The sequence below is a fragment of the Cryptotermes secundus genome, unplaced genomic scaffold, assembly GCF_002891405.2.
Source record: "Cryptotermes secundus unplaced genomic scaffold, Csec_1.0 scaffold131, whole genome shotgun sequence".
Lineage (NCBI taxonomy): Eukaryota > Metazoa > Arthropoda > Insecta > Blattodea > Kalotermitidae > Cryptotermes > Cryptotermes secundus.
In genome coordinates, this window is record NW_019742552.1 from 1,484,492 (window position 1) to 1,496,910 (window position 12,419).

A 12,419-nucleotide genomic window follows, 5' to 3' on the forward strand; every position below is an offset into this window, starting at 1 on the left:
CTACAATAAATTGTTGCATTTATGACGGTATTTATATTATACATATAGAAACATTTCTGAACATCAAACATTTTGAAGAAAGCAGTCTTATGGGATGTGGCGCCGTGTAGATGTGTTAATACATAGTCACCGCCGTGAAAACCTCAAATCTTACATCAAACATTTCATTTGATTCTCCATTTGATACAATGCTGTCTGGTTTCCTTGCTTGTAGTTGGAAAGATAAATTGATATAGTACCCACCAATTTTTGCATTGATTTGGCCTTTCAGATTGAATGCCTTAAATACAAAATATATATCACCACTGTCAGCACTAGAATTTACACCTATGAAAAAATGTTTTTCCCACCTGTTGTTAAAGACCTTGTGGTCCCTGTCTATTTTTATTTGGTTTTGATTCATTTGTAGATATTTATAGTACTCTGAATTAGCACTTATACTATAATGCCTTGATTATTTTAAAAGTAATTTTAAAATATTTTATGAGTACTTACTTTATAAGTATTTTACACTTTAAAAATGCAAAGTGTAGCAGCATGACAGTCCTCTACAGCTCGTACACCTGATGATGGCTGACAGGGCCAAAACACGTAGTGTTCAAGTAATAAGAAGAGATGACTGCTTTTGAAGCATGAATTTTAACACATCAGTGAATATGCACAGGGATGGGGAGAAGTGGGAGTACTGATTTAGTATAAACAGTGCAACAGGATGCTGCAGTAAATATAATTTACATTATTGTGTTATATTCAGCAATATCATTTCCTGAAAAAGACTTGCACTGTTTACTGTACTGTACTCATAATTTAAATCCAACTGTTGCGTGGTCTGCTGGCCCAGTCACCCTGAAGGCTCTTAGTTGTGACATATCCATTAAAGGCTGTTGACTTTCCCAACCAGTCCTTCCCTATTTCTTCTCACTCCACAAAAGCACAGAGCTATCCACCTTTTAGCAGGCAGTAAACAGTTCCTATATTTTAGTAATTTCCCAAAGTACTCCAAACTGTTATTTTCAAAGTATTGTGGCTGGCAAGATGTGGTTCATGTTATGATAAAGAGAAATTGGAAGTTAAAGCTAATAAAGTTTCATCATCTCTCTTCCCCCTGCATAGATTTTGTAGGTAGTCTTGTCCGCTTGGGTCAGTTGACCTTCACTTTATTTGCCTGGTTATAAGTCTGTTGTTTCTTAGATTTACTCTTTGCAGAGTCTCTTTTCAGTCAGAGAAATGCTTTATGAATAGTGACAACAAAGTGTAGTTCACAAATCTTTGCCTTGGAAGCGTAACTGAAAATATAGCACGCAGTAAATATTAAGTTCTGCAAGACTTGCCCTTAGTAAACCTCTTGGTTCCTATGTTCTGATACTACAGAAGGTCTGTTAATTGTACTATATTGCACAAACTGATTTTCAATTTTGAAGTAAATAAATTATATGTCAGACAAAATTCTCAAAGGCTCCTTTTTATCCACTATTGTCAGAGTTAGTGGATTTATGCTGTATATTAATTTTCTTAATATATAGATCTTGAGCTTTCGGGCTTTACTTTGGAAAGTAAATTATTCACCTCTCATACAAAGAAGATTTAAAAAATAACTTACTTACCATCTGCAGGTGAGCAGCATTTTAGTAGTTTGTGTAATTTCAACATACACTTAACATGACACAGCTTTCCGAATTTAATGAACGGTCCTTGCACAATAAGGCCCTTACCTACTTCAAGGTGTGCAAAGAACATATTGAATGGCATAACTGTTAAAACTAAATTCATTGTATTGAGGTCTCACTTTATGTTCTTGTTAAGATTTTCCCTGGTAATACATGTACAAGATTAAAGAGACACTTGTTTGAAGTTTGTACATAAATCATATAATCATATATATATATTTCATTTTATTTTTCAGCAAGTAGCAGCACAGAACAGGGGCTCACTGAATTCTCCACCTACCTTTAAAAACTGCATCCAGTTGGCAGCTTGTGCAGCAAATCAGATCCTGCCTATGAACCCTGATCTTCCTGCAGATATCTTCACATCTTGCCTTACCACTCCAATCAAGATTGCACTGAGATGGTGAGGAGTTGTTTGCTCCTTCAGATGCAATTGAGTCATTTTATCTTTTATGTATACTCCTTCTGTAAATGGAAAAATGTGTAGACTTGTTAGATTACCATGCTGTCTGCACACACATGCATGTGTGTGCATGCGCCCATTACTACATTTGAAACCATTGACCAATTTTCATGAAGTTGTGCCATTTGAGGCCACACTGATGTTGTTCCTTCTAATTTCCTGAATTTGGTAATAGTAGTATGGTAGGATGCTGAAACTTGTGATAGCAGTAGTAGCATCACCATGCAATTTGTGTTAAGGTAACTTTCTTTGTAGAATGCAAAATAACAATATGGTGGTCATACAAACATTTTATTTCACTTTTCTGGTCGATGTTAAATGATGAAACATTAGACTCAGCTATGTGAAATATGCTGCAGAGATAGAGCTAAACATACCTACGCACTGTGAAAGAAATATTTTGTGAATATGCAGTTACAAACATGGCAGTTGTGTGAATTTTTGGGGTTATGTCTGACAAATTTTACATAAACAGAATCTGTCCTTAAGTAATAAGGTTCTCCAAGAAGGAAGATAGTACAGTAATAAATCACAAATTTGGACTAACTGGAAGTGAACCCTTGTTCAAATTAGTGAAAGTCCGAATTATAGAAGTTCTACTGAAAATTTAAAAAATAAACTTATTTTGGTTTGTGTTCCTCTTTTGTACTCTTCTTGTGCTAGATCCTGCTGATCATGGCAGTGTGATCAGGGTTATGATGAGCAAAAAAAAAACACTAGTCTGAATTAGTGAGGTTTCACTTCAGTAGTAAGAAGTGAGGATGATGATAATCCTTAAATATCCACAATTGCAAGTAGTAAAAATTGGAATAGAATTAAATCTTATTACCATTTGCATGCATGTCTGGCATGCCAGCATGCTATCATTGAGCTAAATGGGATCACACTGTTGAATTATAGATTTTCATTACTGAAATATGGTTCTGATAAAGCAAGATTTATAGGACAAGAATTTATTGCAGTGGGAATGCTTATGGTTTCTATCCAGAACCCATTTTTATGGGTTTTTACTCTACCAGATTGTAAAATTACACAAAGCTCATTTTACTTTTTGTTCTCACATTATTTTTGGTGAGCTCAGTCAGACTGCATTCAGGCTGGATGACAACAGTTTGATTCTCAACTAGAGCAATATTGTTTCACTTCACTCCATGTCCAGACTACCTGTGGAGCATACCAAGGCTCCTGGCCATGGGCTCTGGGGGTAAACCTGCTGGACTGTGGAGTAGACCAATTCTTTCTTTCTGATGTTGATGTTCAAAATACATGTTAGGAATATTGTGTGTGAACAACTTATTATTTGGTTTCATCACCACAGTTCATGTTTAAATTTTATATATTGTTTTACAACATGTGTCAGCCCTTTATGGCCATCATTAGGTGAAATATTTTACACTCACTGTGTACTTTGCCTTGTTTCCTCTTACACTGGCCAATATTCACAGTTGGGGGATGTCATATATGCTATTTATCAGTGTTACCAATGTATAAAACTATATGCAAAACATTAACATTTTAAATACTAAATTATTAAATTGTTAATACCAATGTGTAAAACTATATGCAAAACATTAAAATATAAGGATACTAAATTCTTAAAATGTTTAATATTTAGTTGCTGTTGTTGAACATTAAACATGGAATTTATGGATCACTGAGAGGTGTTTCCATGTTTATGTCTAAGAACACCAACAACAAATGAAAAATTTTAATAATCTAGTATTTTAATGTTTTGCATATAGTTTTACATGTTGGTATTAACAATTTAATTATGTGGCATATAGAACCATTACTAGGCAGCAACCATGAGATAAGCAGTAATACCAGAGCCATTGCTGGGTAATGGTTACAAAGAAAAATGTCTCCACAGCAGAGAATCAACACACAACAATAGGGGTACTGCTGGAAAACCATGTTTTCTACAGTGGTTCATGCCAAGGAGTTATAAGCAGGACAGAGTTGCAGCTTAGTTTATTTGGAAGGGAGCCACCGCTGAGAGAAGGTTTGAGCACAGAAACAAAGGAATAGTCATTGTTGGAGCCATTGCCAGGCAACTTCTCGTGAAGACCCTTTTGGGCTGGAAAAGACTTACCGTGCTCTGTCGCCATTTATAAAGTGTGGAAATCAGTGATAGTGCTATAATTAAGTGTAATTATGAATTATGTGCTAAAGTGGTCAGTAAATCCAGCATCCAATCCAAACCCCCATCAAGAGTCACTCAGACATGTGGCAACAATTTAGTAATTAATATTGTACTGTTTTGCTTGTAGTTTTATGCATTGGCATTAACATTGACAAATAACACGTATGACTTCTTGAGTTTTAAACACTGGCCGATGTAAGGTAAAGCAGCTGCAAAGTAGAGAGCGAGCATAAAGTATGTTACCTGAAGATTATCATAAAGGTCTGAAACATGTAAAATAATATATAAAGTTTATACACAAGTTGTGTTGATGGAACTGATAATAAGAATGCATATAGTTCTACCCCCACCTCCCATTGTGTCCTCATGATGTGGTTCTTTATCAGATATGGAGACAATTTAACTTCATCTTTTTACCATTTCTTGTTAGTTTGTCTCAAGACTACCATTTTTCTCATTACAACCACCTTTCATCTGATAATTTGATCTTTGTCGTGGGCTGTATATATTGCTTTAATGTTATATTTCTGTCTGAAGTTTCCCGTGTCATTCCATGGAAATAACATTGCCATCATTAGTTTCTGTAGTTCTTAGTCGAAAATCTCAGTCCAGACACTGAGCAGATTTTCTTTGAATTTTATGTATGAAACAATTTACTAAAAGTTGTTGGGGAATTCTGTTTACAGCCATATTTATCCAAAATAAATACTGCTTTACATAAAGTCATATATAGACTTTGATTTGTTTCATTCTGGTCCATCACACTAACAGTATTACAAATGATAAAACAATTCCATCCACTATGACTGTTGAAGCTTTCACTACTTCACTTCTTAGCACCCTAACATGTTTCGGTACCTGTAGACCATCATCAGAGGGAACATCAATACTTTTAGAAACTACTATTACATTGGGTGTTTTGATTTTTAAAATACATAAATATACAATATTTGTAATATACACTTTATACAAAATCCAAATTTCTTACACCTACAGCAACTGTCCTTGATGCATTAAAGTTTTTTCTTAAAACTTTTTGTTATTTAAGTCAAAATTCTTTAACCGAATAGGTTCGTGTCCCTTGTCCTTTCGTTTTTCTTGATGGGGCCGAACTTGTGCCGCCTGTCTTTCTTGGAAAGGAAGTGCTTGTTGTCCTATGTTTGTTCGTAGCGTGCTGTGATGTTTTTACAACATTATCATTTCACAGATTTTTTAACATTCAATGTGAAAGACTTACTTATGGATCTGAACCCCTCTTGAGGAGCCACCAAATCTGCAGCTACTCATGAATTTCCCAGCATTTTATGAAACCCGAAGGTTCATTACCATGTTCACAAGAGCCCCCCACTGGTCCCTATCCTGAGTGAGATCAATCCAATCAATACCATTCCATCCTATCTCTAAGATCCATTTTAATATTGTCCATCCACCTATGCCTTGGTCTTCCCAGTGGTCTCTTTCCTTCTGGCTTTCCCACCAATATCCTATATCCATTCCCTGTCTCCCCCATTCATGCTACATTCCCTGCCCACCTCATCATCCCTGACTTGATCATTCTAATTATACTTGGAGAAGAGTACAAGTTATGAAGCTCCTCATTGTGCAGTTTTCTCCAACCTCCTGTCACTTCATCCCTCTTCAGTCCAAATATTCTCAACACCCTCAGTCTATGTTCCTCCCTTAATGTCAGAGACCAAATTTCAAACCCATATGGAACCACAGGAAAAATTATTGTTTTGTATGTTCCAGTTTTTATGTTTTTGGACAGCAGATGAGAAGACAAAAGGTTCTGGAGTGAATGGCAGAGGCATTACCCAAGTTCAGTCTCGTCTTAATTTCCTCCTCAATCAGGTTTTGATTTGTTATCCTCATTCCAAAATTTCTGAACTGTGCCACATTTTCAAAACATCTGTTTTCTATCGTTATGACATGATTTTGCCCTGCATTTTGGTCACAAGACAGTTTACTTCTAGACCAACCTCCTTACTTGTGTCAATTAATGTTTTTCTTTATTGTATCTATATTATCACCCAGTAAAATCACATCATTGGCATAGACCAAGAGCTGATGTGTCCTGTTTAACTTCTGTCCTACCTGGTTTTCCCAGACCTTCCTAATAGCATATTCTAAAACAAATTTGAAAAGGAGTGGCAATAAAGCATCTCCTTGTTTTGACCATTCTGGATAGGAAATTTATTACACAACTGTTTACCTATGTGGACTTTACTATATGTTTCATTTAAACACATTTCAATCAGCCTAACTAGTTCCATGGGTACCCCAAACTCTATCAGAATACTGTACAATACTTCCCTCCTAACTGAATCGTAGGCCATCTTGAAGTCTACAAAAGCTGATGTACAGCACATGGTAGTGTAGTTGGTTGAGGCACTATGCTACAGGTCAGAAGGTCATGGGATTGAATCCCAATGAGATCATTGGATATTTTTCAATTTACCTAATCCTTTCTACCACACTATGGCCCTGGGGTCGACTCAGCCTCTAGCAGATATGAGTACCAGGAATATTCTTGGAATGTTCTTGGGAGTAAAGGGTGGCCGGCGCGTAAGGCTGACAACCTTAGCACCATCTATGAGCCGATTGTCTAGAAGATGTGGGAACCTTAACATCTCACAACCCTGTGTGCCTCCAAGGCCTGTTACAAGGATATGTTTAATTTTTTTACTTTACTTACTGTCTCAGTGTACTCCCATTTTTTCTCCAATATCTGACGAATGGAAAAGATCTGATTTGTAGTTGATCTGTTATGTTGAAACCCATACTGATGATCCCCAATAATTTAATCTCTGTATGGACTTAACCTTGAGAGAATATTGGATAGAATTTTGTATGAAGTTGATATCTCCCAGTAATTACTACAGTCAGTTTAATAACCCTTCTTGTGAAATGGTTCAATAATAGACTCCTTCCACTAATCAGGCAATTTTTCCTTATTAATTTTCAGTATTCTCCTTATTAATTAGCTTATGGATCTTAGAACATAATATTTTGGCTCAGTATGTAAGACTTCCACATAATATTGTCAGACATTTCTGTTTTTCAATATATTGATCCATAAGAGCCTAGTTTGCTTAAGGCCATAAATTGAATTTTCCATATGTCCCATAAACCGTACAGATTCTTTTTTTTTTAATTTGATGTGGGAGACTCACTACATTTCATTATTCTCATATGTAAATAATTTTGATAAATTTCAAAGAATGGGGTTAATAATTCTGTGTACAGCCTTTCAAATCTTGTATCTTACAGGCTGTAGCTATTAGTACATCAAGATTCTCTCATTATGAATAATGCTCAAAAATCACAAGTCAGGATAAAATCTAAGAATCAGTAATATTGTGCCTTTGTTTCAGTTACATATTTTTCCTTAATTATATGTGTTCTTAACATTTTATGCTGTGTTTTAGGTTTGTGATGCAAAATACTTCGAAGTTGGTTCCAAAAATATCAGTGGATCTTATAGATAAGTAAGTGTTTTGATTTCAGTAGCCAAAAGCTATTTAAATAAAAAAAAAAAAGTGCATTTAAAGTAAAATTCAGATTTAATGTTTTTTTATTAACAGTGATTCTGATCATTTATCAGAAAGAATATTGTAATGTATCTTGTTTTAGAGCAGTTATTTATGATATGTCACTACTGACCTTGATATCAGTTTGTTTTAGTATTAAACATTAACTAAACATCACACATTAATAAACATTTTAAATTATAAACATTATATCATATGAAAGAATGCTGTCCTGTTTTTTCTGGTGCTGCTACATTCACAGTTCCCAAGGCCTAGTGTCCTGTAACATGAGAATGATGCAGTATTAGTTGTCAATGTTGTACTTCATTTTTACTCTATTGTGACTCTGTCACATGAAACTTGCTGGTTAGAAACAAAGAGTATGTACCTACAACAATATATTCTCCATTGCTTTCATCATTGTCATCAGCAGCAGAGCTCACATGGTCATCATCTCTGAGTCTATTTGAGAGGCTGCACTTTTTGAAACTCTCTTCTTCCAGTCCCGGTGAAATATTCCCACATGTCCCTTAACCCTTTTTCTTTAATTTTTCATTTGCCATGAAAGATTTTAATCACATACCCTTTGTACTCATTTTTTTTTCCCCCACTCAAAATCACAACTGAAAACTGACTTTCACACATGAATAAACTGAGATGAACTGCACTCTTGATAGTAGCGTGCAATGTGTGTGAGTACAAAAGCTGACAGAGGAGTTTGCTGCTACCCTTTGGAATACACCAGAATAATAAACATGGAAAATAAGTAGCACTGTTAACTTTGATGCAAATAAGCCACACACCATACTTTTTGTCATGATTCTTTCCTAAAAAATGTGTGCAGGGTATTTGTGAAAATAACAGTAATATACATCTTTAGTGTTTATATCCTGCTTTTTGCCAGAATTCCAGGTCAGTTAAATGACAGAAGAACAATGCTTGGAGAATTAAATTGGATCTTTACAGCCATTACTGATACCATTGCCTGGAATACATTACCAAGGGGTTAGTATTCATGTATATCCGTGATTCAAGTATTTGTGTGTTGCTAAAGGTGTTGTTTTGTTATGTCTTGTAATTTGGATTGATCATGCATTTTGGTTTTAATAGATCTGTTTCAGAAACTCTTCCGACAAGATCTCTTGGTTGCAAGCCTGTTCCGGAACTTCTTACTATCGGAAAGAATTATGAGGTCATATGATTGTACTCCTGTTTCATCACCAAAATTGCCTCCAACATACCAGGTAAGCATGGAGATTAGAGTTTCATGTTTCATAGACGAAAGTATTTCATATGTCACAATTGATTTTATAAAATTCATTGCAACGTATTGTGATGGTTGATAGATGTAGGCCCCACCAATGGTATCTCCACCTTATCGTGGCGGTGGGGTTTGAGAGCTCCTGAGACCCTGAGAGCTATGGCGGCAGTAGTGTAGCTACTGGTATGGTCACCCATGCCCGACAGGTCAAAGGGTAGGAGCCAGACAGAGAGGGATACCCTGGTCCTCCAGGTTGGGGGTTGGGCATGAGGCAACCAACCTCACATCGTAAAAACTAAATTGTTCAGAAATCTGAGGAAAGAGTAGCCGGATGGAACTATTCAAGACAACCTGGAAAATGTTTAAAGGATTTGAGAATTGGATCTTGGAATGTATTATCTCTTTACAGAGCTGGAGCACTAAAAATGCTACTTGAAAAACTAGATAGCTATAAACTAGAGATCACTGCTATACAAGAACTGAGATGGTTGGGTAAAGGAGTCATGGAAAAGAGGGATCATATTGTATGCTATAGTTGTCAGAAAAAGAGTCACATGTTTGGAACAGGTTTTATTATTATTAAAAAAGGAAGCATCTTATTTTAGACTTTCAGGCAAAATCTCACAGAACATGTAGGCTACAAATTAAGAGAAAGTTTTTTAACTATAGCCTTATTTGTGCACATGCCCCAACTGAAGATAAAAGTGATGAGGAGAAACACTCCTTTTATGATGAATTGGATGAAATATATGGCGAATGTCCAAAAAGAGATTGTAAAATAATCACAGGGGACGTGAATGGTAAAGTGAGGAATGAGGATGTATATACAGTAGATCAGTTACTGGAAAACATAGCCTACATAACAAGTCAAACCATAATGGGATGAGATTAATAAATTTTGCTTCCTCAAGAAACATGGTAGTAGGTAGTACAATGTTTAATCACAAGGATATACATAAATGAACCTGGAAATCCCCTGATGGAAATGTGTTTAACCAAATTGATCACATCCTAATAGATGTGAGACATTGTTCAGACTTGATGGATGTCAGGAGCTACAGGGGAGACAACATTGACTCTGATCATTACTTAATAATATCAAAGATTATAAGTCGAATATCTAATGCAAGGAAGATACATGGATCCCAGGCTAAGAAATTGAATTGTGGAAAATTGGTGGAACAAGGAGTTGCAACAAGATATACTGGATTAACCCGTTGCCGTGGTTCGACGTGTATGTTTCGTCAGGGATTTAAATCGTCTGGGGGGGTTCGACGTGTATGTTTCGTCCAGCTGCACACCTATGTTATAACGCCCATAATAATTGATGGTTTTGCTGTAGATTGTTAGATTTTTCGCTGGCCTGTTGTCAGTAGAACAGAGTATAAATAAGACACGACTTTATCTGCGCCAAGTCATCGTTACATATACCTGTCTTGGTATATGTTGCTTGGTCCTGTTGCTTCTGGTAGAGGTTCGTCGTTCAAGCTGTTATGAAAGGCGTGTTTTCTTTGCTTTGAAGATATAAACAGCAGAGACGTGATGTTTATAATATAATATTGCCCTGAGCTGGCCACACAAACACACTCAATTGGAATTCTTAGAAGAGGGGTGTCCAGTAATTTATTCTCGCATGATCCATTGATTTCGCACAGTATATAGCACCCAGTTCTTAGAAAAACGTCACGAATTAAGGCAGAACACTGTGGTCACCCCCTGAGACGATACGGATGTGTGTGGGGGAGGGAAAAGAACTCATTCCTTCATGTATTATCGCTCCAGCTGACGCCATTTTATCGTACTGACCTTGGTGGTCGTTTCGAGGGATGACCATAAATATTTTTTTGAGCCAGCTAGGCTCTGCTTTCGTGCACTACATACCAGCCAGTACTTAGAATAACTTCATGAATTCTGTGGTCACCCCTACGACATCTACAGCCGCCAAAATGGATGGAATATCAAAGGCATAGCAACAACCCCTTGTTATGATAACTCGTAACGTTGAATTTACTGCAGCTGACCTGACTAGCTTTACTGCTCACGGAAGGACATTTCCTTGAACTAGACCCCTCACGGGGAAGAGGGCTAGGCCGCACAGAAGCTGTGTGGTTAAAAAAAAGAGCAAAAGAAAAGATACGCAGTATTTGTTTGGTGAATGTGAGCCAGCGCTGTGTTTAGACTAATGCTTCAAGGCGTCACCTGCTTGCATTGCCGAGATACCGGGTGCTCATATTATAAGGCAAGGTTATAAAACCATCTTTTAAGATCATTTTAGTGAAAGTTTCATCCTTCAAGGCGTACCATTCACTGCTCAAATACTAAACAACCTGCTTCCATGGCCGAGATACAGGGCGCCCATATTATAAGGTAAGGTTATAAAACCACCATTTAAGATCATTTTAGTGAAAGTTTCATGTTCCTATCTCATAGAATTTAAGAACAATGATGAATAAATAATTTTCGAGCAAAATTTAAATGGCCGGCTGAATATATTACCGCAGGAGCCGCGGCCGCGGAATTTAAATGACCACGTCAAAGGGTTAATTAGTGAATGCCTGGCAGGTCTCTCTGATAATGAGGATGTCAGTGAAGCCTGGAGGGACCTCAGAGATGTTATTTTAAATGCTGCTGGTGCAGTTTTAGGAAGAATTGAAAGGATAAAGTATAAGAATTGGTTTGATGGAGGGTGTGAGCAACTGACAAATAAGAAAAAAAACAGGCATATAAGAGAATGCAGCAAAGGAACCATACTCGAGGGGCCGTGGAAGAATACTATGAAGCGAGAAGAAAAGGGAATATGATAAACAAGAACTGATTGAATTGGAGCATTTAAGAAGTTCAAACAAAATTATAGCGTTTTATCAAAAACTAAATGAGTCGAAAGGACTTTCAACCTAGAACAACCTTATGTAGAGATAAAGAAGGCACGATATTGAGTAGCGATGAAGCAATATTGGAAAGATGGGTGCAATATTTTGAGGAATTATTAAATGGTAATGCCTCCGAACAATTGGAAGTTATGACCATAGACCAGAAACAAGGAAATTTTGAGGCTGAAGTGCCAGCGCCGACCATAAAAGAAGTGGAACAAGCTATTAAAAAATTTAAAAATAATAAAGCTCCAGGAATGGATCTCATCACGGCAGAATTAGTGAAATTTGCAGGCCCAGAATATGCTAAGCACTTACATCAGCTAATAAGCAGCCTCCGTAGTCTAGAGGTAACGTTCCCACCTCATGACTCATAGTACGCGGGTTCAGATACCTGGCGGAGGTTGTCGAATTTTTAAGGGCGGAAAAATTCAGGGAATAAGTCCTCCAGGAGGGACTTTAAGCCATGGGTCCCGTGTCGTAGC

At 36.7% G+C, this 12,419-nt stretch overlaps 1 protein-coding gene across 8 annotated transcripts in view; it reads left to right on the forward strand.

Moving 5' to 3' along the window:
- The window catches only part of LOC111873291 (regulatory-associated protein of mTOR), a 121,620-nt gene that overhangs the window by 17,696 nt on the left and 91,505 nt on the right, over nucleotides 1-12,419 (forward strand). For all 8 annotated transcript variants that reach the window (XM_023867886.2, XM_033755032.1, XM_023867880.2 and 5 more), the window contains 4 exons: nucleotides 1,904-2,070; nucleotides 7,702-7,761; nucleotides 8,708-8,808; nucleotides 8,914-9,047. In XM_023867886.2, coding sequence (XP_023723654.1) covers nucleotides 1,904-2,070; nucleotides 7,702-7,761; nucleotides 8,708-8,808; nucleotides 8,914-9,047 — 462 coding nt within the window. The remainder of the gene's footprint in view (nucleotides 1-1,903; nucleotides 2,071-7,701; nucleotides 7,762-8,707; nucleotides 8,809-8,913; nucleotides 9,048-12,419) is intronic.